This window comes from Vombatus ursinus, unplaced genomic scaffold (assembly GCF_900497805.2).
Source record: "Vombatus ursinus unplaced genomic scaffold, bare-nosed wombat genome assembly UNPS02009835.1, whole genome shotgun sequence".
In the NCBI taxonomy this organism is placed as follows: domain Eukaryota; kingdom Metazoa; phylum Chordata; class Mammalia; order Diprotodontia; family Vombatidae; genus Vombatus; species Vombatus ursinus.
The window spans coordinates 17388505-17413132 of record NW_020949613.1 but is presented as its reverse complement, the minus strand read 5'-3'; the positions used below and the strand labels follow the sequence as shown (position 1 = coordinate 17413132).

The following is a 24628-nucleotide window of genomic DNA, read 5'->3' as shown; positions in this document are numbered from 1 at the left end:
CACCATGATTTGGGCATGTCCATTAGGGAAAGAACTTGAGGAGTCTGCATTGATTGGATCTTGGCAGTTTCTTAGCCGACATCTAAATGCATCTTGAACCTGTGAAAAGGATGACAAAATATTGATTTTTTTTTTTGCCTTCATATAGTGACTTAAGCATAAAGTGAACAAAAGCTTCAATCTTATGATCTAATGCTCACTTTATCATGACACCTTAATGCAAATACATGAATTCTTAGGCTTTCTTCTCTCCTAGGGAGATTTATAGTTTGCCAGATAGTCAGTCTATGGAGATAAGAACTGAGAACTTTGCAGCTATCAACGTAGTTTTATCTGGCTCAGCACTAATAATTCTTCTGTCTGACCATCGGCATGCCAAAGGGCAGATTGATTCCCACTGTTAAAAACAATATGTATGTCCTGGACAGGAAATTTACTATCCGGTTTGGCAGAATCTTCACAGAATTTGAAATGTTGTAAGAAATGAGATAAATCTATGATCCTCCTTTAGGAGGAAGATTTAAAGTTTTTTTTTTTCTTTCCACTGTCTGTGTAGAGGATCCTCAGAAAGAAAATATCCTTTTTGCCTTTAGGGCTTAGTAACTTACTAGATGTGAAGAAAGTGGTGCTAATTCTTACTGTTCACACTGTCAAAGGATATTCCTATTGTAGAGATGAAATCGAGAAGTATCAAAGGATAGAAGCAAATGATCATTTTAATTGCACGCTCCTTCTATGTTTAAGGATAAATCATTGGACTCACTGCATCCCCTCTAGCAGGTATTTAGAGATAATGGTAATAGAATTGTGGTAGAAAGAGTACTGGATTCAGAATAACAGGCTCATAGATCTCTAGCTAGAAGGGGCTTCCAAGGTCATCTAGTTTAATCCTCTCATTTTATTGATAAGGGAATTGGGACCCAGAGAGAATGAGTGGCTTGCCCAAGGTCGCACAGGTAGTATCAGGATAGATTTGAACTCATATCCTTTGCCTCTATTGCCAGTTCCTCTGGGTTTTGATGCAGATTCAGCTTTTAAATCCTGGTTCTAGTTGGGTATCCAATGAGTTTGATGGTGCAATGGATAGTGTGCCAGGCCTGGAGTCAGGAAGATTCGTCTTCCTCAGTTCAAACCTGGCCTCAGTTCAAACTAGTGGCTGTGTGACTCTGGCCAAGTCACTTAACTCTGTTTACCTCAGTTTCCTCATCTCTAAAATGAGCTAGAGAAGGAAATGGCAAACAATTCCTATATCTTTGCAAAGAAAACTCCAAACGGGGTCACAGACAGTTGGACATGACTCAACAACAACAGTGCAGTTGGTAGTTAGTTACCTTTCCTTCTTGGAGCTGCTTCCTCATCTACAGACTTATATGAATATTGTGAGAAAAGTGCTTTGAAAATCTTTTAAAAAACCATATCAATCTGACTCTTCCAAATAATGTGTTTAAATGCATTAAATAAAATGCATGGGGATATGAAGAAAATAAATTATATCGAAATATAGTTATTAGAATATTAAAAACAAACAAAAAACATTTGACAGAGTAGTAGAGTGCAGGCTGAGAACCTTGTCCTAGAGAAAGAACTTCTAGAGAATAAGTGATAATCTGAAACTACCCTCTACCTCAGGGGTGGATTAGGAGCTGGGTAAGATAACTTCCTATCTAAGCATACTACATACCTTTAGACTTACTAATAAAAGCACATGTTCTGTGGGGCCTAGTCTCATGTTTTTCCTTGTCAGTTTTAGGGAAATAGACCTAATTCTACTAGATTTTCCCTATGAGTGACTTACCACTTGGAGAAAAAAGCCCATTCCCTGATACATTTGTTTTGGGGCCCCTCATGGCCCTCTTTGGAAGCTACTTCCAAATTAGACTAAATGGTTAAGGGTCTGATATAGTTCATGAATCCAGTCAATATACCCACAGAGTAATAGAGGAATTTTTTTTTCTGATCGTCTATTTATCTGGTCTGCAGAAACAAGAATTGATGAAGCCAGTACTGAAAACATATTTGTATTTAAGACAGTCCACAGAAGAGTAGTCAGAACAATCACAATATGCTAGCTGTCTGCAATTGTGCCTTAGGGCAATTGCAAATAGGACACAGTTTAAAAAAATGGAATAAATAATATTCAGGAAGGCTGCCCTGGGGGATCTTTTGTTTTGTTGTCTTTAATGATCTATAATAGAGGTCTCAAATGTGTCTTGCTACAGCATGTGGCCCAAAACACTCTTCAGTATGGCCTGAAACAGATTATAATGTAACTGGAAAAGAATTAACAAAATACATACAAATAAAATAAAACACAGATAATATTACATTTTAAAATTGTCAATATGCAGCCTGCAGGGATCCTTTTGGATTCTCTAGTGCTCCCTATTTCTATTTGAGTTGGGCACCACTGCTTGACAAGATACATTTTGAAAGGTTTCCCTAAAAATATCTTCCACTGTGGTCATACTTTATCTTCCTGACCTTCAAAATGGGGAATCCAGCCAAAGATTTGGGGCTGATATCAAAATATAAAAGTATTTCTGCAAGACTCCCTTCAAAACCCAGCAATTTTCTCATCTGTAAAAAGGGGGATGACTCCATCTCTAAATTTTCTAATCCCAGGAGCCCACAGTCATTCCAAAAGCTATATGAGTTTTTTATAGTACTAACTTTCACAGAATTTTCAATCAGAGATATCTCCCTGTCCCTGATGACACAGTGGATGTTTGGATTTGGAGTCAGGAATATCTGAGTTCTAATCCTGACTCAGACACTTTCTAGTTGTGTAATCTTGGGCAAATCACTTATTCCCTGTCTTAGTTTTCTAATCTCTAAAATGGGTATTATAATAGCACCTATCATACAGGGCTGTTGTGAGGATAAAATAAGATAACATTAGCAAAGTACTTTGCAAACTTTAAAAGATACATAAATGCTAGTTATTATTATTTATATAGATTTACATGTTGATTTACAGGGGAGTTTATTCAATATTCCCTAGATTCCCAAAGGGAGAGAAATGTTGGAAATTAACATAACAGTCTAGGTAAACTATTCTTAAATAGTCCGAGATGCCAGAGGTGGAGGGTGGGAAAAAGACTAGATTAGATAATACATTGAATAAGGAATGTATTCTTATATTGAGTCCAATGTTTTTTAAGGTCCACTTTGTGTAGACTATCAAGGTAGGCATTAGAGAGAGAAAAGTTTAGATGAGTTCAGTGAATATCTCGAGTATATATATTATGTTCAGTTTTTTGGGGTTTTTTTTGGCAAAGCAATTGGGGCTGTGACTTGCCCAGGTCACACAGCTAGTAAATGTCGTGTCTGAGGCTGGCTTTGAACTCAGTTACTCATGATTCCAGGGACAGTGATCTATCCACTGCTCCACCTAGCTGCCCCAGTATGTTCAGTTCTGAGTCATATAGGTGAACAACACTGATAAACTGGACAGTGGTAGATGAGGCAATCATTATAATGAAGGGTCTTGAAGATAGGCTGGAGGCACTGGGAACGTTTAGTCTGGAGAAGAGAAGACTCTTGATGCAAGGTGTGGTGGTGAGAGTTCTGATGTTAGCTGTCTTCAAGTATTTAAATGGCTTTCATGTAGAAGAGGTAATAGCATCATTTTATTTGGACCAGAGCAGCACCACAAAAAAAAGGTGCACATTACAAAGTGGGAATTTAAGTTTAAAAAAAAAAAAACTTCCTAACAATTAGTGTTATCCAAAAGGGTTGCCTCAGAAGGCAGTGGGTTTTTGCTCTCATTTGCAATTTTTAAGCACAGGCTGGATGATTATTTGTTGGATATGTTCTAGTATTGACTCCTTTTGTGGTTTGGTTATTGAGGAGACTGTTGAGGACCCTTCCAACTCAAATTATGTCATGAGATGCCAGTTCTACCTTCATGAAGCTTAACATATGGTAAGGGAAGGATGCCTCTAAAAACCAATACTCTGAAAGAAGAAAATGATATATCTATAATACTAAAGCATTCATAGATCTACAAATTTTGGACAGTTGGTTAAATTTTTCCAGTTTTTTTCTGGTTGGTTCACATCAGGTAAATGTAGACAGATTCTTCTTTGTGAGCTGTCTATGGGGCTTAGAAAGATCTAAAAATAATTTAGATTTTATTGATTGGTAAAAAAAAAAAAAACAACCAACAGAACAACCCAACATCAACACTATAGTGGGAGAAGAAAAAAGGAAGCAAGTTTTTTAGGGTGGCAAGTCTAGCCCAAAAAGAATTCTTAAAAAATCAAATGTAGTCAGAATTCATATGTTGCCCTCTTTTTTTTTCTTTTTTCTTTTTTACGGTGAACTGATAAATTTCTGTCAAAGTTCATAACTATAGGGCAGCTAGGTGGCGCAGTGGATAGAGCTCTGGCCTTGCAGTCAGGAGGACCTGAGTTCAAATTTAGTCTGGGATACTTGACACTTACTAGCTGTGTGATCCTGGGCAAGTCACTTAATTCTGATTGCCTCAACAAAAACAAATAAACAAACAAACAAAAAAACAGAATAATGTATAAAAAAAATGCAGAGGATAGAGCACCAGCCCTGAAGTTAGGCAAACCTGAGTTCAAATCTGGCTTCAGACCAAACACTTGACACTTACTAGCTGTGTGACCCTGGGCAAGTCACTTAACCCCAATTACCCAAAAACAAACAAAAAAAAACTTGCAAAGTTCATAACTATAACCTCCAGGGATTCTGAAGCAATGAACACTTTTTCCCTTTATTATTACCCTTATCTCAAAATAACAGAAGTAACTCTGATTTTGATCCCCTAACTAGACTGTAAATCCAATAGGACAGGGACTGTGTTTTATGTAAACTTTATTTCTCTTCTAAGTGTTTAGCTTGGTGTGGGACTAAACCTGTGATTTCCCTCTTCCAGATGAGGAACCTCCCTCTATCTATGCACCCTGATACCTTCTCTGTAATTTAAACTCATGCAAAGTAAATAGAGAGTGGTTAATGTTTGTTGAATTGAATTTATTATTTAACTTCTTATACCTGGTTTACAATGGATTATGAATAAGTCAATAAGTTTAGGTAGGGATACAGATGAATCATTTTTATAGGGAATGATTTAGTACAATTATAGATCTTTCAGTTGTTTCAAAATTAATTGAAGTCTTCTGCTTCTAGCAACACTAAGTCTTTGTAGTAGTTCCTATTTGACTAAAAAACAAAACTACTTTGACTAAAAACAAAAACCCTCCCCCAAAATTATTGTTCAAGAGCCAGAAGGGACCTCAGAGGTAATGTAGTCGAACCCTCTCATTTTATAGATGTGAAATTTGAGACCCAGGAATAGGGTATGATAGTAATAGGCAAGGTCCTTGGACTCCAGAGTCAGTACTTTTTCCACTGCACCGTGCTGCCTAGTATAAATTATGGAACATGTGGAAACTGAATTTCTCTTCTTTCAAAATACTTCCCTCCAGGTTTTCCACTGCAGGTGAAGTTATAGTGCTGTCTAGGTTTTAGAACATTAAGACTATCCAGTGAAATAACTAAACTGGGTATTGGGGTAGGTATTTCAATGGTTTTAAAATATTTAGGGCTTTAAAATAAAATTATGGGATACAAAAATGGGCATAAAAAGACTGTAACTCATTTTAAATAAGGAATTATGAAGAAGTGTAAAGGTATGCCATTAGAGAACTATATGATAGAAGAGGAACTGGTTATGTGGTGAGAGAAAGAGATAACTAGTGGACAGCTCTGATACTCTGCTGGTATTATTGTCATGCTCAAGGCAGGTCTCCAGCATGTTTCATAGACCCTTTTTGACAAACACATGGAAAGTCATGGGCAAGGATCATTTTAGATTGGCAGGCATGGGTCAGTTGTACTCCGTACTGTAGGGTAAAATAGCTACATCAATGAGATCACAGATTCATGAGTATGTGAGTAACAAAAAAATCAGAGAATAGGTTTACAAAAATAAGGAGCAGGAAGATAAAGAATTTAATAGTCTGTAGCAGTCTGAAAGTCTTTTGATATGGCTGTCATTTTATCTTAAGACACCACATATGTGGTAAGTTATCCTGACTGTTTCCTGCTGGGAGCTGTTCTTAGGACTCCCTTAGGAAGCTATAAATCTTCCTTATTAAGGAAGGATTCTTGGATGAGAAATAAGTTCAAAGCAGTTGTCAGAGGTGTGTCTTTTTACTGTCCATCTCCTATAGAGAGAGTGATTTAATTAGTCACAGTAGAAGTTACAGAAGGGCTTCTCTGTTGGTACTCTTTCAGAAAATAAAGCTTCCAGAGGATAATCTTGAAAGTCATTGGCAGATTTAGAGATCTCAAGGAGATCGTCCAAGGAATGTTTGGCAATAGACCAATTTAGAAAACCTCCATGAATGAGACTGTGTAGTTTGAACTGGGTTCCTTATTTAGACTTGGGGCCAAACAGATCTCATTTCTTATCTTTCTAAGCTTCCTATCACATAAGCCGTTTTAAGCTATTAAAAGAAATAATTTCACTATTAAAGGCTTTACTAGTTAATCAGTTTTCAAGGATTTTATTAAATACCTACTTGTGTCAGATACCAAGGATTCAAATACAAAGAATGAAACTTGAGGGACATACGTTCTACTAGAGAGGACAATAAGGACATGTATAAGCCTATGTACTTACTATCTATAGATATAAAACAATCACTATGTTGTTGAGGGGTGATTATATGGATGGTTAAATCTTTCTATGTGTAATGCCCCAGAGCAACTAAGCCACATGTAAAATAGTCTGCATATCAATATTGGTTTGGCACCTATAGAGTTTACTATTTTTCCCTCTCTTCTTTTTCCCTATCCCAGAAACAAGGTCTGATGTGCAATTCTGTATTCTGAATGTTTTTTCAAGTATATTGCCACCAACTTTTGCATAATTTGTTCTCTTAGCAGTCCCTCAATCTGAAAGAAACTTTCCCATTAGATCGCAAGGTGAACTAGTAGGCTGCCTTTCAGGTATCCCATTTGTGAAATACATAAACATCTGGATGACATTATAGTCATGAAGTCTAGTTGCTTCAGTGACAGGAAAGGGAAAAGGGGGAACAAAAATGTATGAATTTCGCTTCAGAAAAAAAGTCTGGGTCATCATGATGACAATGTGTCATCATCACTAGTGTTGCTTGCTTGATATTGATTTCCTAAAGGAAGTTTTCAGTGATCAAGGAAACAATCATGTATTCTTTGTTAGTGACTTGCATTCTTTCCCTCCATATAATAATTGATTTTCAGTTGATTTTTCTTTTTCATGTTATAAACTTCTAGAAGTAACGAACTCTCATGACTTGTGTCAACTCTGAATTGCATGAAGCATATCACGAAATGTTAGCAGCAAAAATTTTTTAGAAGTCTGATTTATATAACTTAGCAATAAAGTAGAATAACTAGAGCCCATTGGTGGTTCTAATTACTCCTAAACGGCACAGTAATCAATGTTGTAATTAATATGGGGATGTTCATATCTTTTTAGAAGTGTTATGGAAATATAAGAGAGATATGTCAGGTCTAAATCCTTGTGCCCAACATATACATCTTTGTATGAGGTTTTATTATGCCTATCTCAAGAGAGGTAGGCAATGCAAGGACTTGCAGGGAAGCAGGAAGAAAGGAGGTGACACATGTGCCAATCCGGTATTAGTTGTGGTTATTTTCTCAACTCTGCGACTCTATTCTCTATATTGCCATTGCCCCCTGCCCACGCTCCCAATTCAACAATGCAATTCAATACAACTAGCAGTTATTAAATACCTACCATGTGAAAGGCATTGTTTTAAAAAAAATACAAAGACAAAAACAAAATATTCTTTGCCCACATGGAGTTTACATTCTTCAGAGAGAAGAATAAAACAAGAGGTGAGAGAAAGAGCACTAAACTGGGCAGAAGAAGAAAGGCCTCATCAGAGAAGAGACATTCATTATTCTTGGCTTTATAGGAAGCTAGGAATTCTAAGGGGTGAAATTCTAGGCAAATTGAAGGGACTGGAAAAGTACACTGAGGCTACTGCGGAAGAGATGAAGTCAATAGCAGGCAAGAGCTAACATTGCTGATTAGTACATAAGCCAAGAGTTGACTCTCTTGGTCATAGACTTTCTATAAGTCAACACATTCACAAATAATTGTTACAAATGGCTAATTTAATATTCCTTTTAAACCTCATAAGCCTCTAGGTATTATCAGAGAATCGTAGGAGTTTGCTAAATATCAGTCCATGATATCATCAGGCTGAACAAAAATCTGAATCAGAATGGAAGTGGAAAAAACATATACTATTGAATTTTTGCCTGGAGAAGAGCAAAATATATGGAAAAATTAATTTGTTCTTTTTCCTTCCTTAACTCACTTAATTGTTTTGAGAGGGAAAACAACTTTGTAAATCTTAAAGCTCTCTCTATACATGCATAGTTATCTGACCATCTGGCCAAAGACCTAGTCATGTTACAATTGAACTAATTCAACATAATTTTCTGCTCTTTTATTATTTCCTTTATTACTCTGTTGGAAGGGGTGCTTCAAGACCAATTATTTCTAAGCATTGTGCTGCTGTTTTTTGTGACATACTTTTCTTTTGAGGTCTTTGGTCCCTCTCCTCCCCCTACTCTCTATTAAAGAACCAATTTCCTTATCTTTTAGTGGAGATTGCTTAGGAGTCCCTGATTATCTCACATTTAAACTCACCTAACTCCTGTGTTCCATTTGCTGGTCCGAAGACCTTTTTCTTCCATTTAAAGCACTAAATCATCTCAGAAGTCATCTGCTATCTTTAAGTCTTCTTCTTATAATGTACCCACCAATCCACAAGTCTTCAAAGACTCCAAAATCTATATCCTCTTTCCAAGTGATGGAGATATACTGTAGTCCTTCATCTTCTAGCTCTTCAAAGCTTTTCACAACTCATTGCTCTACATTCTACAAATAGCTAGGGTTCTAGATTCATGCATCCCTCTATGGAGTTATCTAGTCTTTGAGATACAGAATATATATATATATGTGTGTGTGTGTGTGTGTGTGTGTGTGTGTGTGGGTGTATGTGTGTATACACATATATATGTATACATATATATATATTTCCCCCCAAATTGTTTCTTGACTGGTTGGGCAGATTTGTTGTATACAGTGTGTCCCAAATGTCTTAGTGTAGTTTTTAGCTTTGATAGCTAGATTTTTAACTGTTAGTAACCTTTTAATAGATTATTATTGCATTAAAACTTTTGGGACATTAATAGCTTAAAACTGTACCAAGACTTTTGGAACACTCTGTATGTGAAACACAGGCAAGGACACTGCTTCTTTTGTTTGTTTTATTCAATACTCTCTTTCATACCATGTGCAATATTAGTTATAGATGATGATATTGATGAGAACAAGTAGCAAAGAAGAAAGCTGTAAGTACTAAAAGTCAAATCAATAAGTCTTTATTAAGTACCTTCTATGTGCCTGGAACTGTGCTATCTGGTGATACAGAGAAAGGCCAGAAAGAAATTCTTGCTCTCAAGGAGCTTACAGTCTAATTTTCTGCTTTAGAAGATATTTGGGGGTTTGGGGTGGGGTGATTTGCACCTGTGATTTGACCAGAGCCAGAGACTTCCGGTATAAAGACTCCTTCCACTGATGGAGATCAGAAACATTTGTCTCTCTGAGAGCTGCCTGGGTTTGTAAGAGGTTAAGGAATATGCCCATAGTCACTCAGCCATCATATGTCAGAGGCAGAACTTGAATACTGACTCTATCTACTATGTATACCACGTTGCCTCTCTTAGGAGACAATATGCACATGAATATATGTTTGGATGTGTGCCAGTGTAGCTAGTCTCCCTAGGTCTTCTCCAAAGGTAGCTTAGACCTGTTTTGTATTATTTATATAGCTATGTGGACCTACATATGTTCATGTTTTCTCCTGTTATAATGTAGGCTCCTTGAGGGCAAGGGATGCTTCATTTTTCTTTATATACCTAGCACCTATCACAGAACCTGACCTATACTAGGTGCTAAATGCTTTGTATACAAATATATATATACACATGTATCAAAAATACAAAATTTTGGCCTGGTGCATTCTCAGCTTTTTTACATGCAAAGAAGGCCCTGAACCTGATATCCCATTGTCTTTACGGCAGAACTGCCAAAGAACTCTCACATGGAAATTATGAAATTATCTACTTAAGCATTCACTTTCCTTCTGCCTTTCATTTAGCAAAAGGACTTTACAGTAGCTCAGTCTGTATCACAATCTTATTTCCCTTCCCCTTCTGAAATCAAACGGCAAGATTGTCTTTGAGCCAGACACAGCGAGAGAGATGGATGTGCGGCTACCAAGGAAGGTGTTTCCTAGCAACAGTAACCACTGTACAGGCTTCATAACTCTTCTCTGGCTTGTTTTCCCCTAGCAATTTAGAAGCAGAGGAAGTAAATAGGATATGCAGAATACATACTTAATCTTAATGGATTCTAATTAATAAATGTGAAGAAAAATGAGAAAACATGTGTGCATTTCTCCTAGGAACTCCAGGGTTATTTCATTTGATCCAAATTAACAACAGAGATTTAAGATGAACAGTTGAAAGTGTAGCCAGGTTGTAACAATTTGGCTTGTTGATGAAGGTTTTTTCCCTCTTTTTATTGATTTTTCTTTCCCCTCTTCACAAATATCACTTATACCTTTTTTTTCTAAAGGGCATGAAATAGATCATTTTAAAATAGATGAAACAAAGAAGCAGTTGTAATTTTAGCAAAGCAAAGTGATAAGGCATAACTATATTGAGAAAATGTCTTCTGAGGTAAATGATTAAAAAATAACTTTGTGAAAGTTGAAGTATGAAGGAGTTCATATGATCATTTATATCAAGTTAGAAGAGAGCTTGGAGGTTATCTAGCACAACCCCCTTATTTTATAGGTGAGGAAACTAAAGCACAAAGAGGTACTAGGTCACATAGGTATTAAGTGACAGAGTGGGGATATCAAGTTAGCTGATTCCAAATACAGTTCTTTCCCCCGGTTTTCTCTTTTGCCCCTCTTTTGATCCTGGGCTGCCAAGACACCATCCTAGGCTACTTGACTGTGCAAAGACTTATATTAGATGAAAGTTAGCAGGACCACCAGGCCTTAAGATTTGCCCTACCGCTGTATCCCAAAGTCTTCCAGGCTCTACACCAAATAACGTTTGTTGCCTGACCTCTTGATGTGACACAAGGATCTTGGGCCTTACTGAGTACCCTTAGGATTTCCATCCTCCCACAGCTCCAGTTCTCAGATTTTATAGGTAAGAATCAGAAGCCCAGAATGATTAATTTAGCAGCTCAGGTAGACAAAGATAGTAACAAAACCTTGATTTGAACCTAAGTCTCAACTCAAAAAATATGAATTATAATTATTAAAGAAAAAGAAATTACTAAAGAAAATTTTCATGTAAACATTATAATTGGACTGACAGAGACACAGCCATTAGTATATTCTCCTTCTGTCTCTTTTCCTTATATGCAAACAATGCTAGGCTGCAGATTTGTGAAAGCATGGCTACTTCTCAAAGAAATTATGCCCTACTCACAGCATCACCATTAAAATGCCAGCATTAGAGTATTTCTTTTCTCTCTTTTATACTACAGGCTACATTCCTCCTACATGAACACCCACTTTCTTCATAGGAAAACTAGAACAGTTAATGTGCTTAAAGTGTTTCAAAATATTATTGGGGAAAATTATTTAAAGGAAAATAAAAGAAACAGACAGAAAAGGGCTGTTAAAGAGACAGCATATAGGCACATTTTTACAATACATATTAAAAGACACAATGAAAGTGGAAATCATTTTTGCTGAGTACATTTCTTACCCCAAATCTCTCTCCATCTAAAAAGAAATATATGGTGCAGTGTTTATATAAATTGTTAGAGAAATTTAAAGGGATTACACTAAAATATTATCACGTTTTCTGAGTCACCCAAGAAAAATGCTATAACTGGGAAATTAGTAAATGGAGAACTCATTTGTCTCTGGGATCTCCTGTAGTATTCAAGTTTGATTATTATGAGCAAAATCTGTATCATAAGGCTGACCATTTATCTTCAGATATAATGTTTGTGGAATCTGTGTTTTGGGGAGGTGTGGGATTCCTGCTGCAGAAAGATGTATCTATTCTTTTAGCTATGAATAAGAACCTAAGTACAGGGTAAACAAATGGTGTTGCTTAGGGCAAAGACATCAGGCATGAAGCCTTCCTTGATCCCAATTGTTAATGTTCTCCCTTCCACACTACCTTGTATATAATTACTTTACGTATATCTGTACTTATTTGCTTTATATTTATGCATATTAACACGTGAACTCTCTTATCTAGTCAAATCAAGCTCCTTGCATACGCCGTTTTCTTACTAGATTGTGAGCTCATTGAGGGCAGGGAGTATTTTTGCCTTTGTACCTCTAGGGCTTAGCTCACAGCCTGGCACATAGTAGGCACTTAACAAATACTTAATTCCTTCTCATAAGTCAAGTCAATATGTCATTCATTGTCCCTGTACCCCTGATGCCTAATAGGTAATTAATAAATATTTATTGATTGGTTTGCACAGATCAAAATATAGAATATGTTCAAAGTAAATTAAAAAAATTCAGGTGAAGGGGAGGATAACAACTGGAAATTAAATTATTAATCCAATAATTGATTATATTCTTTTGGTCCTTAAGTAACACAATCTCTTTATATTGAGTTTGGTATAGATTCAACCTTAACTGAAATGAGGATTTATGATATAGAGAAGTGACAATATTTTCAAGAAGATGTTACATGAGTAGTAGATATGTGCTTTGTCATCTTAGTGTTGGGACTGAAGGAAGTTTGGCATTCAGGTTTTATAAGGAGTTTTCTGTTATAAATTCCATCAATTTCAACTCATTTTAAAAGTTATTATGTATAATAGACTGTCTCTGCTTTATTCTCCATTAATAGAAAAGAGATATTTACCGAATACCCAAGAGAGCAGAAACCCTTTCAGTGAGTGAGTTGGATTTGTTGTTGCTCAGTCATTCCAGTTGTGTCTGACTCTTCATGACCCCATTGTAGGTTTTCCAGGCAGAGATTTTGGAATGGTTTACCATTTCCTTCTCCAGCCCATTTTACAGATGAGGAACTGAGGCAAACAGGGTTAAGTGACTTGCCCAGGGTAACACAGCTAGTAAATGTCTGAGGCCAAGAAGATGAGTCTTGCTGACTTCAGGCACTCTATCCACTGTGCCACCTAGCTGCCTTGAATAATTTGAATTAATTAGAGTCTAATCAGGTTTCTGATAAAGTTGCTATTGTTGTAAGAGAACTGAGATTGATTCCTGTTTGAAATAAATTATTGTACCATTTTAATCAAAACAACTGAAATAAATAAGCCTTTATAAGGATGCCCAACTATCAAAAAAATAAGTTAAGGCTACCTAACGTCAGCAAAGCATTTAGGAAGACTAAAATATTTTCTTTGAAGAAAAAAGCAAATTATTTAGAAGGGAACTCTTTCTTTCTACTATTGTACCTGAAGGTTACAACTCAGCATATATCAACATATATTCAAATGTTTATTATATATAGAATATATTAAAATTGGAGTTATACTACCTGGTAAAACCTCTTTTTTCATCTATGAAAAATGCCCTAGAAAGGCAGAAACTTAAGATTTTCATTGCTTCTAAATATTAATTACAATATTAAACACAGCAAAATCTCAGGGTAAATATAGTTTGAATAGAACAGAACTTGCTTTGAATTTCATTTTTGTCTTTCTAGGATCATTTGATTCAGAGTTGGAAGGGGTCAACCCACCTATTTTATTACATGAAGAAACTGAGGCTCAAAGAGATGAGACTCTAGGTCACAAAGTTAGAAGTGGCAGAGCCAGGACTGAAATCCAAGTCCTCAAATCTCAGGTCCACTGTCAGCTTCTAGTACAGTGCCTGGATTTTAGGAGGCATGCTGGAATAAATCAAATTGTTGGATAAATATTATCCAAGTTCAAGAAAGAAGCAGTATGGAATAATGCTAGATTTGAAGTTGGGAGAATTGGGAAGAAGTCTTGCTTCTGATAGGTATGAGATCATGAACAAGTCAGTTAACCTTTTTTGAGCCTTAGTTTTATATTTTAAAAAATGAAGGTAATAGAATCCTACAGAGTTTATTTGAGGTTCAGAACAAGATTACAGACAAAGAATGTTTTGGAAACAGAGCATTTAACTGGATGCTAGTGAAAAAGTCTCATTATTACCACTCTCATCTTCAAAGAAGTTACCCTTTAGTAATAACAACAGCAAAACTCAACAACAACAAACAAGCCGCAACGATAATAGTTGATATTTGGTAGCTTCTTCAGCCTGAAGCTCTGTATAGTAATTTGTTGGTGATGCTGGAATACTCAGTTTTTGAAGCTGGAACTTTAATCAGATTTTTTTTAAATTATGAAATTACCTCCTAAGCAATATGAATAAATTTTCAATTTGAATCCATTGCTTGCTGTCATATGAGAGGCTTGCAGGCAATAAATGGGAGGTTAACATCTGTAAGCTACTTAGGGGGCTGGCAATATCCTTAAAAGTCTCTGACTGGGTAAAGGCTAATAGTTATGTTTATAGAACACCATGAATGTGTGCATGTATGTATGTGCACGTATTTAAATCTCTAATGGACAAGGTGCATGCTGCAGAATGACAAGGTAGAACAGTCTCTTTAAATCCTCAACATGGGACCAAGTCTTTTGGGTTCTCAGTGTTCCTGTCTCCACTCATCCCCAGGGCAAACATTAAAATGACTCATAAAGGTACCTTCTAAATATCGTGTCAGTGTTTGCAGGCTCTCAGAACTCTTTTTACACAGGTTGGAAAATAGTATTTCACCACTAAACAAATCAAGTCTGAAACAAATCACAGTTCTGGGGACATCTGGTGAAGTTCAGTGGCTGTGATGGTGAAGGATAGCTTGTTTCTTCACTCACTCCTGGTAATAAACTTCAAACATTACCTGAAGGAGTTCTGTCATCATAGATCCCCAGCTGCCATGGACAATTACTGCCAATCGTGGCAAACTGAGCAGGCTTTTTTATTTGCTAAGTATAAACATCCATATCAAAACTACTAACCTCTTTTATACACTAGTGACCTTTCTTGCAATTTAATAAAGAGCCAAAAGAACTACTCATTAATCTTTAATACTTTTCTGATTAAAATGAAATCATTTAAAATACCGATCAGAAGATGAGGTATGAACTGTCTTTAATCTAAACAGATGAGGAGTTTCCATTTCTTTTGTTGCCTTAATCCAACTGTACCACCTTGCCCTCTCATCTATCATTCTCCTGTGTAGATATACTGATCTTTCAATTTGGTTTCATAGTGTTTCATCTCTATCTCTTGGTACCTGGAAGTTACTTTTTCCTGTGGGCAGACCCCATCTATTTGAAACTGTCTCTTTCTGAATAATAGTGGTACTTCTAAATAATTTCTTAAAGCCTGATTTCTGCTTTGGGCTTCTGAGTGCCTGGTTCTCTGGGTAACTGGTTTTACCCTAAAGAACTTACTATCGAAAACGAAAGATCACACACAATAGGAAGTCCTAACCCTTTCCAACCCTTCCCAATCCATTTCCCTTTTCCCCCAAGGTTAAACTATTTACCTCTCTTCGAAGAATGCAGTGGACCATGACAATAACAAAACCTTGCAATGAATCAAATACTGCAAAAAGTATCTGAAAGAGGATAGATCTTTTGTCTGTCATGGCCAGAACGGCAGACATCCATGTCAGAGCCAGGAGAGGCAACACTACACAGGAGCTCCAAAGAGATGCCCTATTCAGAGACAGAGAAAACCACATGACATAATGCTGTGTGCCAGTTCCACAACAGAAACCAAACCCACTGCTACACCAGGCATCTTTACAGGTGGCAACAAGACCATTAACATGGAAACCACAAAGTTTATTACATTCTAGTATTTTATTTTCTATACAGAATATCCCATGGTAGTTATAAAGGCTGTTGCCAATGTTAAATATTTAAGCATGTTCAGAGCTATAATATTAGCAAACACAATTTTCATCATAGCATTTTTTCACATGCACTGTATAAGATTTGTAACAAGAAGATGTAAATGATTAGGACTAACATGGCATTACTGGCGGTGGTGGCTGACAAAGCTGTTGTTGAAACTACTCCACACTTGGCACATTTGAGCGTCAAACCGCTATGAGGCTCACTCATCTGACTGCAAACAAACAGAACACCCACAAAAAAGAACAAAATATTGAATTTTCACCAAAAAAACGTTGCTACTGCAAGTTAGCTTTTAAATACGATTTCATGCAGAAAAATAAGAGTACTTATCAAAGATGAATGAAATGTGCTAGGCTGTTGTAAAGCTGCATTTGTACTACACATTTTTTTTTTAAAAAATTAACTTTTAACACTCTGGGCCTTCATTCCATGCAAAGCATATTTTCATCATTTACACTATTAATGGCCCTTGTGCCTAAAGATCAAAGTTGCTGAATACACTAAGCTAAACATAAGCAGGTGCTAGTATAGACATACAATGAAATCCCTTTATTCAGACCAGTGCTCCTGTCTTCAGGAAAGGTATTTGCATTTACATGAGAAAGAACCATATGTGGATATGTTTATGAGATAAAAAATATCAAACATCTTAAAAGTTATTAAAACAAACAGAAATATGCAAAAAAACCTTCCTTCCAATTCTTTCTTAATGTATTATTTATTTCCCTCCCCACAATGGGTTTATATGTTTAAATTTCTTGTTAGTTTAAATTTTTGTTCATGTTTTTAGGATGGTCTGAATATAGAGGTTGAAATGTATGAAATAACAATGAATTATTAGTTGGGAATAAAAAAGATGATATACTCTTCTGCTTTAATAAAACACAGTAGGTAAGCATTAAGTTCAAAATATTCATTTCTGAACATTTTGTTGAAAACTCTAGCCAGACAGCTAAGATTTTTGTGGATTTTTTTCAGATTAGTTTGGAATTTAGCTAACTCACAGTCCACTGCATCATGTGATCAACTCCATATTACACGGAAAACGTTACACATATACTGTTGGGGGAACAGGTCTCTTGAAAATAAACATATACCTTGATATATTATGATAAAATACTTTCATGGCAAAACCAAGAAGAAAGCTTTGAACCAAAGTATTTCCAAATTATTTTCTATGATATTTTCTGTCTTCCAATTCTAAATTCAGATTATATATGAAACAATAATTTTCCCTATTTTTTCATAATTGTAAAGTTACAGAACAATTTTCTAGCTAGGCATGTATACTTTTGTTATATGACAATAAATTAGTTCTCCTTCTGCACATTTTGGAATATATACATTGAAAATGTGGGAAAATAGATTAATTCAATTCAGCAATATGGATAATAGGGATTTTGAAACTTAAAAAAAAAAAGGAACATAAGTAAAGCCTATATGAAAAACAATAGTTTTATCTGATGGGGAACAACATAAACTGACCTTGAATCATTTGCATTTCTATGCCAATGCAAAGGGAATATCCCATTACCTTCTCTCCACTCATTAAAAAAAAGGCTACTACATTCTGTGCAATTTGTTTCATGAAAGCCCTGACAGATAATCTTATGTAATTTTGAAGCAAATTTTGAAGCAAAATAGATTTTCTCAGGTGGACCTAGCCTTTTTGCTTGTTTCAGCTTTGAAAGAGACAACATATTGCTATTCAAAATCTGTTTCCATACTAGGTTCTTTAAGACAAAGGTACTGCCATTTGTCTTTCTGTTGTCTCACAGGTAACATGTCTCTTCATGGTTGAAAACATACATTAATCTTTCCCTCTTTAGTAAAGCTAATTTATTTATAGACCTTCAAAACATGGCCACTGGCCAAGGGTTACTAAATGTTAATTTTAAAAGCATGGCATAAGTTTCTTAGCTTGCTATAATAAAAGATAATTTAACTGAAATCTCATTTTGCCTTGTGTCAATAATTCGAGTATATTTCTATGCTGCCTTCTTGTGTCATTGTCATCTCCAAAAAGAAATATTGTTGAGGGCAATGATGTATCTCTAGTCCATTTTTTTACCTAAAAGAAACCTATTCTATTTTATATAGGTATTGACATTAACAGAAATTTTTCTTTATTCTGCTGTGCCATATATTTAGTTATTTTATTATCTAATATATTTGATTAATCTTATAAAAAAGTTTTCCCTGCAGAGACAATGCTCTATATAGGTGTAATTCGTTGATTAAATCCCTGTGATTCAGTATAAAAAATATTTTATAGACCACATATGCTTCTACATGCAAGAATGTTATTTTAACTGAATTATTTAATATTATTAGTAATTATATTAATAACTGAATTTTATGTTTTCCAAATCCATCTCTAACATGCAGACTTGAGGTCTTAGTCATTTATTTTTGGTACAATTTATACCTTATCATCATGATGATAATTTTGAAGGGGTAACTTGTATCTCATTTTTATTTACACTTCATATGGTATGACTGATAAAAACTATTTCAAAAAAGTATTTGAACTCTTGATGTATTTGTTATGGCTAAAGACAGAATAGAGGTTCATTACTATAGAAAAGAAGACCATATAGCAACTTCATCAACTAGAGTCATTTTTATTCTTACTTGCTCTACTCTGCTTCTTAGAATTAAATTTCACCTTTCATTGAAGCTATTAGTTTTCATCAGTGAATTAGAAATAGGTTTGAATTTCTATAAGTATTTTGGAATTTCATACATTTGCAAATTAAAATTGCTCTCAAGGCACTCAGCATTTATTCATGCTAATAAATCATTATCTTTCACAATAAACATATAAATAGAATTCTAATTCATTAATTAGCTAATAGTTATTTACAGATAGAATTTTCATTTAAAAATACATACTTTAAAACAATGACATACATGTGTGAATATATGCATATATACACACATGTTGCTTGCATGTGCAATTTCATTAGTGTGGGGAACTATGGGTATGGAAATTAGTTTTTCCAAGATTTGTTTGGGCCATCAAGAAGTGGGTTGTGTGTGTGTGTGTGTGTGTGTATACTCAGCCTGAGGTTATTCAAACTATTATTTTTTGAGGGTGAATAATGTATGAAAACACTAAATGGAAAGTTATATAGACTCAACTATCTAGACTAACATTTTTGTTGTCCTAAAACAGAACTACAGATATGACATGAATGATCTCAAATTTACACATTAAAAGCAATTAGTCCTACACTAGCAAAATATAATACTTGTAGATGTTCCCTGTAACTAACCTATTTTGTCATGAAGATCTTCACAAAGATAATACTGCTTGAAGGAATGTCAAAATTCTTACCACTAGGTGATAAATACTCCAAATGTTAAATAGCACTAGCTAGCTTATCAGATATAGCTTGTAGGTTATGAAAGAAAAGAGAACAACTGCAGAGTAAGTTCTGAATTACGCTGCAATTACTTTCTAACAGAGAGAGAAAGAGTAGGTGAAAATGAAAGGTATAAAATATATGTATAGATACAAAGGGAAAACTAGAGAGAACGTTTCATTCACATTTCTACTAGCTTACGAAGGGTGACAATGTAACCCTAGAAAGCTGACATCAATCTGCATATGAAATGTCTTCATTAAGTCACTCGGTATGGTGGTAATACAATAACAGTGAAATTAATTCAGAGAGATGCTTTTATCAATTTTATAAGCAGATGAAATGTGAATGTGAGAACTCTGAATAGCTCATTTTGGCGGGGTGTAGTCACACACACTGCAAAGAAGACAAATCCAGAGCAAGAATGCTGTTTGACAAGATATCATCATATGTGAGGAACTAGATTTTAACATAAAAAGTCAAAGGCAAATCTCTGGAGGAAACACAAAAAACTTTCAGTCACTTGGCAGGCAGTTCAACTGTAAACCATAAGCTTTTTTTTTTTCACCTGCCTCCTATTTTTTTTTCTTTTAGCTAACAGGAACAAGGGCATCTGAGGAATAACTTAGTGCCTCATCCAAAAACAATTACTTCATAGATACACTTTAGGTTTTAATGTTTTTGGTGGGCAAGACCAAAATCAGCATCTTTAAAAATTAACTTAATACTTTAGTTTGTGTTTTATTATGATTGGGTATTTTTGGTCACATTCCCTGAGGACAGTACAACTGCAACTTTTAGAATGGATGAAATCTACCAAACACATCAGTACATGGAGAACAAAATTCAAAGCACAATCAAATGCATTTGATGAGTATCTGGAACTGAAAAGATGAGATTCACTGGTAAAGAATCTTCACAATCTACCAATTGCAGCTTACCCGGCTCTGTGTTTGAGCTTTTTATCTAGGATCCCGTCTCTGGAAACAAGTTTATTAAATACCAAAATGCCAATCACCATGTTGACCTGTCAAATAGAAACAACAGTTGACCTTTCAATGGTAGTGAAAGTAATCTAGTAACATCTATTATGCCTGAAATCAATCTCTAATCAATTCAACATTCGCAGTCACTTCCCAGATAGGTACACATTGCAAGTTGGTTATATGAACCTGTCCTCATCCTACCTACACCTTTGATAATCTGTCCATAACCTAGGGTATTGGATATATGAGGCAAGGATGTTTTGCTATCAGACCTGGGTTATTGTTCCAGGGTTGGGGTCAGACAGCCAACCGAAGAACAAATCTATGGTAGATCAGTGGGATCTTTTAAGAAATTAGTTTTTCGAGATGGCTATCAAAACACTGTTTTTTTTTTTTACAGTATGCTCTATTAAATATTCTTCAATATTTACTTTTAATGTTCCTCTTACTTTCACTTTAAAAATCCTTTAGATGTTTCAGCTGAGATGTAATCATACATAGTTTTCTTTCTCCATTGAAAATGTAAATACCAGAATGAAATGTCTCTCATTTTAACTGTTTATAACAGCTTCTCAGGATTGGTCCAAAAAAGTGATGTATCAAAAGGAATTGATTAATTGAAGTCAACTCACTCACATGACTTAATTACTGAATATAATTTTTTGTTTTATTTTGTTCTTCCTTCTTTTCTCTTTTGGCCTCCCTACCTAAGATATTATTTCCGAATGGGGCAACAGAATCATCTGTTACAGATGAGTAAACCACATATTGGAATTTCAATTTTTGGTTTATAAAATGATTTGAAGATTTCAACACAAAGTAGTTAAACCTGAATTCGCTCAAGCCATGTGGGTTTTATAATTTGACTCTGTTTAAATGATGCTATAAAGAAGATCCATACCACTTTTAGTGGGTATAAATCCCTTCCCTCATAAAAAAAATTGCCAACTGCCAAGTTACCATTTAATCAAGGAAAGAGTTATTTATCTTCTGATTTCTTATTATTGAAACTAGGAGAAATGTTATCTGTTATAGATTCTATTATAATCGTAGCATGCAGACAGGAATTGATTGTTCCCCCAAAGACTAAAATAGTAGTGTTTCTAACACACACAATAGTTTTCTTTATTTTAGGGTTAGTGAAACATTAACATAGTAGCTTAGGGAAATGATCCTATCCACTGAATCAAGATTCAATTCAACAGATAAAAAGCATGTCTAATACTTCCTATTTTTTTAGGTCCTTATCTCACCATGAGCCTGGATTTTATTTCTCTTATAAATCATGTGTAGCTTTAGCCCCTTGCTATGTTGAAAATGTTTAAGGGCAGAAAAGACCAAACTTTAAAAGAAGGAAAGTTATACATTTAGAGTCCTGAACAAACTGTGCCATTTGCTTCCAATTTATTGCATGAATCATTTAAGAAACTGAGGAACAGTTTTCCAATTAGAAAGCTAATTGAACAGAGATGAGGATCTCTGGATTTAGTTCAGACTGCCCCCCCCCCTTGCTCACTTTCCAGATTTATTGAGGAGAAAGAGATTTGATATTAACAAAATGAGATGTCCTCATTAAGGGAGACAAAGGCAAATTAGTAGCAGAATTAATGTTCATTTTGGGGTATGTTCTAGAGTTAGAGCTATGAAGAAATTACTTCTGGGTTTCACAAAAGAAAAAAATCATAATCTTTGTGTATTTCATAGGGGTTTGTTTTGGGTTATGCTTTTGTCTTTCTTGAGAAATGGGGACCTTTATGAGATATTCCAGATAGGAATGCATGGCAAAGGCCCTTACAAATAAATAATGCACAATGAGTGAAATGTTGTGTGTTAAAGGGCAAAGATTTTAAGTTAACCACAGCTTCCCTACACAATTGTAATTTCACAGTATAAATGAAAGCTCAAACATATGAACACTTCTCCCCCCTATTCCTTGCAACTCAAAATAAGATTTCAGAGTAGTCAGGTACTTCCTGTGGAGCATTATGAAGTCAAATAAAATCAACATAACAGTGCATCAGATGCTAAGACTTCTATACAACATGCAATGACTAGTGAAATAGTCAATTTAATTGTTATAAAACAGCCTTTCTTTGCTCAGAGAAGAAAATAAGGTGATTTTGATGTTTACCAGGACAACAGCAGCAGCAGGCCCAACAAAAGCATAGAGTAGCCCTCCTTCAAGAGATAGCCAGCAGCTGGAAAGAATATTAGATAAGAACTAACACAAATTAGTGATGAGTATAAAACCACTGAAGCACGAAACAAACAATTTGGCTTACCGATTTCTCTTTGGCTTTCTAGAACATTGGAAAAGCATATAAAATTACACATAAGGGGGAAAGACTTGAACTATAGCATTCCATGTATTGAACAGTTCTCACTGGAAAGGAATTTTTGGTAAAAAACATTATTTTTAGGTACTTAAAACTTTTAGGAAAAATTACCATTGCAGTGAGATTTACTGTATTTCTTTTCAGCCCTGAAGTGAAAATTTAGGGTGGATTAAAAATGCTATTTGCCATCCACTATCAAAATTTTCAACTGCCCTTTTAAGCAGAGACAGCTAGTCTTAAAAATTTCAAACATGCCATTTACCTGCTCTTCCTGAAGGCCTTCAATATATTGGAAGAAATTTGTTTAAAAGCAACAGTTGCAAAGAGATGCATATTCTACATTTTGCATGCATTACTTGCCTCTATATCTTTGCAGCATACTAAATAATTCACCAAATTTTAGGTTTTGAATGAAAATAAAAGCAGCTTCTGTTATTTCAATTTTGGCATTTGGAAAAAATATAAATTTATATGGATAGAGTCATGGGAAAGCATATAAGGAAAGACATTCATTCTCACATTACCTAGAGAAATGGAGATGGCATGTAGCTTGCCACAGGTGGCCTATCTTACCAGTCACTGGTTGAATGTATAATTTAGAATAGGTAGGAGCAGGCTGCCTGAGGGAAGTTTTTCACACTACTGAGAGCAACTCATCATTCCCATCTTTTAAGGTACTTGTTTGTTTTTAACCTTTGGGAACAATAGTTTATTCCAAAATTTATTTTTAGTATGCAACCCCCTCCCCCATCCATGCTTTTATCATGCATTCAAAGGCACCCAGAATGATTATTTCATTGGTCATCTCATATTGCAGTATTCATGATAAGCATTTGCAAAAAAAAAAAAAAAAAACCAAAACCAAAAACTACCAGGAAGATAACAACAACTTATGTACTGACATCTACTGTAGAGCATAAGGAGGTAGGGAAGGTGTATGAAGAATATAAAAAGATCATCCAAATTAAAACAACATGTTTTTAATACAGTTGATTTCAATGCAAATTTGAAGACAAGGGAGGATGGTGAAAAATATGCTGGAAAACATAGTTAGGTGTAAGACTTGAGAGAAAAACTGGCAGAGTATATATATTAGCCCCACACCTATGGATCATGTATTATCAAATTACAGCCCATAATCCAGTTCACTGCCTGATTGCGTAGAGTCAATGAGCTAAGAATAGTTTTTACTTTTTTAAGAATGTAAAAACTATTTCTTAGATCACCAAGTAGTCTGCTGATCCCTGCCATAGGACATGAACAGTGTCTTCAAGAAGAGAATCAAGAGGCACTGAATATGGTAAATACCATGTTCATCAAAAAAGAAAAGAAAGAAAAAGAAAGTGATTATATTTTAAAGAAATAACTGGTTGTTATGTGAGACTTATTTCTTAATTAGTCTCTTGTATATGTCCAATTTGCAAGCTTGTTAGAGCAAATACCAAATTAGAAGAAAAAAACAAAACAAAAATGAAGGACATGGCACACAGTTGAAGCAACTCTGGTTTGACTTATTTAAACAAACAATTGATGTAAAAAATGTGAAATGGATTAAAGAACAAACATTGAAACTGTCACTATAATCTATGGAAATTAGGTGGTTTAAGTCAATCATCACATTGAGAAGACTCAAAAAGTCTAAAAATGGCCTTAACTAGCAAACTACCAGAGCCAATTAGAGAAACATGGCAACTGTGGGAAATACCAGTTTAGAAAATAAATTCCTGTGAAAAATGTTATAGAAAAGGATGGTAAAAGATCACAAGTATCTTATCTCACAAAACAATAAGAAGTTTATGGAAAAGCAAGCTGATATATTTGTGAAAGAAATAACTAAGGTAGCTCATCTTTAGGGCATTGAAAGATGAATATGGAAGAACAAAGAATAGATAAAAAAGT

The 24628-nt window shown here is 35.0% G+C and overlaps 1 protein-coding gene across 1 annotated transcript in view; it reads right to left on the bottom strand.

Moving 5' to 3' along the window:
• Positions 1-24628, bottom strand: part of ADGRB3 (adhesion G protein-coupled receptor B3) — a 902542-nt gene that overhangs the window by 48898 nt on the left and 829016 nt on the right. Inside the window, exons 21-25 of the mRNA XM_027852945.1 lie at positions 22525-22591; positions 20349-20434; positions 16152-16250; positions 15664-15835; positions 4-99 (exon numbers count right to left, since the gene is read on the bottom strand). Coding sequence (XP_027708746.1) covers positions 4-99; positions 15664-15835; positions 16152-16250; positions 20349-20434; positions 22525-22591 — 520 coding nt within the window. The remainder of the gene's footprint in view (positions 1-3; positions 100-15663; positions 15836-16151; positions 16251-20348; positions 20435-22524; positions 22592-24628) is intronic.